This window comes from Asparagus officinalis, chromosome 8 (genome assembly GCF_001876935.1).
Source record: "Asparagus officinalis chromosome 8, Aspof.V1, whole genome shotgun sequence".
NCBI lineage: Eukaryota > Viridiplantae > Streptophyta > Magnoliopsida > Asparagales > Asparagaceae > Asparagus > Asparagus officinalis.
Window position 1 is genome coordinate 42150902 of NC_033801.1, and position 7027 is coordinate 42157928.

Here is a 7027-nt window from a genome sequence, read left to right on the forward strand (position 1 = left end):
CACATACCTATATATATATATATATATATATATATATATATAAATATATATATATATATATATATATATATATATATATATATATATATATATATATATACATATGTATGTATACATATACATATGTATGTATCTATGTATGTATATACATATACATATGTAACTGTAAAAAAAAATTATTTACAAATTTTCAAATAAATAAACTGTAAGATCTCAATTTAACCAGATAATTTTGAGCCAAACATGGCTCTGATACCAAAACTCAAAGCAGGATTCAAAATATAAATACTTACAATTTAAGCTTCCAACTTTTAAAATAGGGTTTTTTGTTTTTAGGTCCATTTGTTTATCTAGCTTTATCTTTAAACCCAAGTATTATAAGTTGTATCTTTAAACCCAATTTTCTTTTTGTATTTATCTTTAAACCCAATTTTCTTATATAGGGGGACCCACATATGAGAGTATTATATTTTAGAATTGGGTTTAAAGATAAATACAAAAAAAAAGTTGGGTTTAAAGATAAAGCTAGGTAAACAAATGGACCTAAAAACAAAAAGCCCTTTAAAATAACTTCTTCTTCTTTATTGATCTCCACAATATTTTACAAAGTAGACTCAAACTTATTTTACAAACTCTCTCTGAGGTCGCTTTGATTTCTTCTGCCAAAGAACTCTGATGTTTTTTGACCTCTCTATCTTCTTATATAAGTTTACAAACATCACTCTCAAGTACAGTACAAAGTTACTTTATTGTAATTATACAAAGTGACAGCACTACGGTTGTGGAAAGGAATAAAGACGTAAGGAATCTCCTTTTAAAAAGTAAAGTGTTCTTCATGATAATGTCTACCATTATCAATAAAATGAGCGGCTCCCCGAGGCTCAACTCATTTCTGATAAACTTCTAGTATATTGCACTTTGCTTTAAAGAGTATGACTCCTGATTTTAGATATTTTGACTATAACTCTCAAGCCTTGCTTTTGCCTTTTATATCCATAGGTGGAATATTATCCAATATTCCCATAGCAGCCTCTCACATAGTATCAATGTCATCATCTAGGTTCTGAGCATTTGGAATATCTGTGTCTTCTCTAGAAGATTCAATGCTCTTATTAGATTTAGTTTTAATTTTGTCGAAGGCTTCAAAGAACTATTTTTTCAGATGTTCCAAACATTTTTGCTGTATTTCTGAATCTGAAGCTTGTGGATATTTCCTTCTTACTATTTTTGCTATTTAAGCATAGGATTTTCTTTTTAAATTTCTTGAGTTATGGTGGTTTCAAGAACAATATTATTTCTGTGGATTATTTATTCAATCTGTTTAATTTTTTCTTCAATAACAATTTCAGACCACCATCTACAATAAAAATTTCTTTTTAACATAGGCAGATGATATATTGTCCAATCTGTTTCAAATGACCATGTCCATATCCATGGTATTTCAGATTCTGCAAAGAAGTAGATAGTACATAAACCATCTATAATTTGATTGTCATCCATTTCTGATACTATTGGATGGGATTCGATCCATGAAGAATATAACTTCATAATAGGTTCTGGAAGTATGCTCATTTCAGCAACATATGATTTCCACCATTGGAAAAACCATGAAGGAAACCCTTTATAAATTGCTTCAGGACAGAGCTTTATTAGCCATGTGTGCTTATTTTTATAATTTTGATATAAAAATATATTATAAAATGCTTGTTTATAATCCCAATAATTGAAATAGTATAATTCTTTAGTATTTTGGGATTTTACCAATGGTAGTTTCTTGTTTATAATCCCAATAATTGAAATAGTATAATTCTTTAGTATTTTGGGATTTTACCAATGGTAGTTTAAGATTGGGATTTATTACCCAATCCCTTGGTCTTATGACTTCTTGAATGATGCATTTACTAAAACTGGGTGGAACACTATGATTCTCATTGCTCCAGAAGTGAGTTATTTCAATGCCTTTCTGCATTATTAATGTCTTCATCCAAGCTCTTGATTTTAATGACAGAGTTGGATAATAACTCTCATTTTAAGTATTTCTGTCTAATTTTTTTAGGATCATTCATTAGGGGAATATCTTCTTGTTCTAAATATAGAATTGTATCAGAAACCTTTTTAGTAGTCCATTCTATTTCTTTTTTGACTATAGAAGTAAAGGGTTCAGGATTATCTTCCTTGTTTATTATATCATTAATGTCTTTATAAAAGGCTTGAGAGGGACTACTTGCATTATTCTTTTTGGCAATTGTGCGCCATGAATTTGATTGCATAGGAATATGACTCCTTTCTGATGTGTGGTTGCCTCTCCCCCTCCCTGAAAAGGAAAGACTACTCCGTCTCATGGGAACCCTATAAAAATTCACGAGTTAAAAAGTCAGGAAGATGATTATTTTTGCCTTTAATGTATTCACTTTTAAATTGATACAAAGCTAATTCAGTTTGATATCTAGCGAATATTTGTTTAGAAATAAGATTTTTAACATCTTTTTCAATGATACATTTAGCCGAACTACAATCAACACGTAATAAGAGTTCTTGATTTAGAATATCATCTCGGAATTTAGATAAACATTTGATAATAGAAAGCATTTCTTTCTTAATTGTGGAATAGTTATATTGGGCTTTATCCCATTTGCCAGATGTAAATCTGATTAACTGTTCTTTATTATTTTGAGGTTCTATTTGTTTGAGAATACCTCCATATCCAATATTGGATGCATCTGTTTTTACAATTTTAAACCAATGCACATTAGCTATATGTATACATGGTAAACATTAGCTTTAATTTTTCTTACTGCAGCAGTATGTTGCTCAATCCATGGTTTAGCATTTTTCTTTAGTCTGCTATATAGTATAGTCGTATCTTGTGCAAGATTCTTAAAATAATCCGCAACATAATTTAAAACACCTAAAAATCTTTTTAACTGTTTATTATCAGTTATTTCATCAGGAAATTTTGAAGCAAATTCAATACTTCTATTAATAGGAATTATTGTTCATTTTTTTATATTATGACCCAAAAATCTGATTTGGGTTTGGAATATTTTCATCTTTAGGGCAGATATTGCTAACTCATTTCGTACTGCTAGATTACGGAATACTTCTAAATGTTTCACATGTTGATTAAATGTTTGTGAAAAGATTAAAATGTCATCTATATATGATAATATAAAATCAGTAGAAGGAATACATATATCATTCATAATATTTTAAAATTCAGATGGGGTATTTTTAAGCCCAAATGGCATTACATTCCATTCATAATGCTCAAATGGTACAAGAAAGATAGTTTTATATTTGTCTTTTTCTTCTATCTGAATCTGCTAATATCCTGATTTTAAATCAAATTTAGAAAATATTTTCGCATTATGAATACGATTTAATAAATCTCTTTTATTTGGAATTGGATATCTGATCCATTTAAGAATAATGGTTTATAATTTATAAAGGGCAATATACCAGAAGTTTATCAGAAATGAGTTGAGCCTCGGGGAGCCGCTCATTTTATTGATAATGGCAGACATCATCATGAAAAGCACTTTACTTTTTAAAAGGAGATTCCTTACGCCTTTATTCCTTTCCACCACCGTAGTGCTGCCACTTTGTATAATTACAATAAAGTAACTTTCTACTGTACTTGAGAGTAATGTTTGTAAGCTTATATAAGAAAACAGAGAGGTCAGAAAACATCAGAGTTCTTTGGCAAAAGAAATCAGAGCGACCTCAGAGAGAGTTTGTAAAATAAGTGTGACTCTACTTTGTAAAATATTGTAGAGATCAATAAAGAAGAAGTTATTTTAAAAGTTGGAAGCTTAAATTGTAAGTATTTAAATTTTGAATCTTGCTTTGAGTTTTGGTATCAGAGCCATGTTTGGCTCAAAATTATCTGGCTAAATTGAGATCTTACAGTTTATTTATTTGAAAATTTGTTAATAAGGATGTAATAAATTCTCGAATAAATAAAACTGTAAGAAAAATAAGCACGTCTGTCAATGTGCTTATATATATACACATTTACGTATATATGCATACATATGTGTGTGTGTGTGTGTGTGTATATATATATACACATATGTATATGTATATACATATGTATATGTATATAGATATGTATATGTATATACATATGTATATATATGTATGTATGTATATATTACGTACACATATATATACATATGTATATGTATGTATATATGTATACATATACATATGTATGTACCTATATGTATACATATACATATGTATGTACCTATGTATGTATGTATATATGTATATGTATATACATATACATATGTATATGTATCTATGTATGTATATATGTTTATACAGTACATGTATACATGTATGTATATATATATATACATACATACATATACATATACATATATATGTATCTATATACAGGTATATGTATCTGTATACAGGTATATGTATCTGTATATACATATACACAAATATATATTTGTATATATATATATATATATACAAATATGTATATATCTACATATATGTATATATATATATACATATATGTATATATATATATACATACATATATATAGAGAGAGAGAGAGAAAAATGGGTATGCTTGGTACCAAACACAAATTTTGTGCATATATATATATATATTCATACATACATACATACATACGTATATGCAGGGAGGAATAACATAAACAAAAGAGCCAAATGGAATCAGATTCCAATTCTTTAAACAGTAACAATTCAAAAGGCAAATTGAAATTACTAGCAATTTAGAAAATGTACTGTTTTTATTGCAATAAGCAACAACGTAGTCAGTGAAGTACATCAAGAAACAATATACTTGTTCAATCTGAATTCACTTATACTCCCGAGAGCAGAAACCTAATATTTAAAACTGCAAGAAATATATTAATTTCAGGTAGCAATGAATCAAATTAAAATACTTCTAGCTAGTTAACACTTACTATCAACTACTAAATTACAACTTTACTGAGCAGTCGATTGTTCTATATTGATAATGAATCATGAACATAATAGCATGCCAATTGGCAAATCGCTGCATCATACATGCAAGTGAACAAATTACTGTATAATAGTATCAAGTATCCAAAATAAAACTTTTTACACTAATGCTAGGACTTCGCAGAAAAACCATGTTATTAGAGTACCTTCAATGATTTATCTGCATCCTTTCTCATCCTTTCAAACATATTGGCATATAGCTTGGCATCTCTTTTGCTGCTCTCTCTCTGTTCCTTTCTGAGAGAGAGTTCTAGTGATTTCACCTCCCTGCATGTTTATATTTAAGTTAACATGTTTTCAGGAACAAGCAAAAATTTAGAAGTGCCATATCATAACCAAATTTACCTATTTTGTGGGTCAACCTCAAGTGCCTTTTGAATATCCAATTTGGCTAAATCAAGATGACCAGCTGCCATATAAGCTTGTCCTCGCCTATACAAAGCTTTCAAATTGCAAAACTCAATATCTAGTACCTGAAATTGTAAAAATATATAGTAGTGAATTCAATCACCAGACTCCAGCAAAGCATCATGTCTATTCAAATACCTTTGAACATAACTGAATTGTTTCCTTGAAGTCTTTCAGTTTGAGACTGCAAGCTGCATGATTTAACCAGCAGGATACTCTCAAGGTTCTAACAAGCTTATCATCTCCATCCTCAAACGAGCCATTCTCATTAATATAGCTAACAGCCTGACAACATTTACGTCAGTACACTACTTCTGAGAAGATATAGTAATCAACTAATAAAGGGACATTAATCTTTGAGTCAGAACAAGCTCGTAGATAGTCATCCTTTGCATTACTACCTTATCATATTTCTTTGCAGCTCGTGAAAATTTCCCTATCTTATACAAATCATTGCCCATCTGTTTTGCATTCTCCGCAGCTCCAATCTTTTCATGATTACTCATTTCCCATAGTTCTTTTTCCTAAAGAAAAAGGGAGAAAAGCGTTAAAAGTCAATAACCATATATTGAACCTGTAATTTATTACCTGGATAGTTTCATCATCACCTTTGTGAAGTCTACCAACTCCACTTCATAAACTAAAGTTGAATAGGCAGGAACATTGATCCCAATCCTGTCCACATGATCATTCATAAATCCATACTCACGTTTGACCATGATTTGAGAAATTTCTCCTTTCAACATTGTTGCTACTGCTCGATCTAATCCAGCAATTACCTCCTCTGAATAAAAAATGCAGCACATTATGAATAGGCAATTATTGACATGGATATCCACTGTATAGCACATTCTAATTAGAACATCAGTTAAACGTCTTTACAAATTAGCTCAGAAGAGTTTTCTGTGAGCTTACCTTCATCTACAGCAAACTCAAAGAGTTTGTCGTCGAAGCCCACTTTCTCAAATAAGGTACCATCTTCCAGCAAAGCAGTATATCTAACTGAAGAAAGAGTCAATTGCAGATATAAACTACCTTATATATTTGACAAGAATAAAAAAGTTATTTCCAGAAGGTTTGTATATGCACATTGCAAAGAGAAATATGGTGGTACTTACTGTATACGGTTTCTCCATTGTTCGGTCTGCGAATACCTTCTCCTGCTCTCAAAATCTTTTTAAGGACCTTCATATCGCCAGTTACATCAAGAACAGGCTTTAATGATAGCAAGTCGATGTCAATAACTACTGCAGAATTTGAAGGAATAGCAGGTAAATCCATTATTGCGCTCTTTCCCTTCTCCCAATGCATCGGTTTTGATGGCCATGTTTTAGGGTGAATTTTCAGTAAAATTAATCAAGATAAAGTAATTACAAATATCCAGGTAAATAATATCCATGATCGAAACAAGAAATAATCAGTGGAAATGGAGAAGAGATACCAAAAAGAAATTAATGAAAGACAAGAATTAACTAATTGAAAAGTAGTTGCATGGATAGCTAACTTAAGAAGGTATTTGGTTCAATTCAGGATTTGAGTCATTGAAAATAAGAGGGTTTGTAATGTAAACCCCCCCATAAAATTATAGGTATTTTTATATCCCAACACCTCC

The 7027-nt window shown here is 30.0% G+C and overlaps 1 protein-coding gene across 1 annotated transcript in view; it reads right to left on the reverse strand.

Moving 5' to 3' along the window:
* LOC109821562 (70 kDa peptidyl-prolyl isomerase-like) overlaps window positions 1-7027 on the reverse strand; it is a 44382-nt gene that overhangs the window by 26228 nt on the left and 11127 nt on the right. Inside the window, 8 exon segments of the mRNA XM_020387741.1 lie at window positions 5154-5274; window positions 5353-5480; window positions 5554-5700; window positions 5817-5939; window positions 6024-6199; window positions 6331-6417; window positions 6534-6684; window positions 6686-6726. Of these exon segments, the coding sequence (XP_020243330.1) occupies window positions 5154-5274; window positions 5353-5480; window positions 5554-5700; window positions 5817-5939; window positions 6024-6199; window positions 6331-6417; window positions 6534-6684; window positions 6686-6726 (974 nt within the window).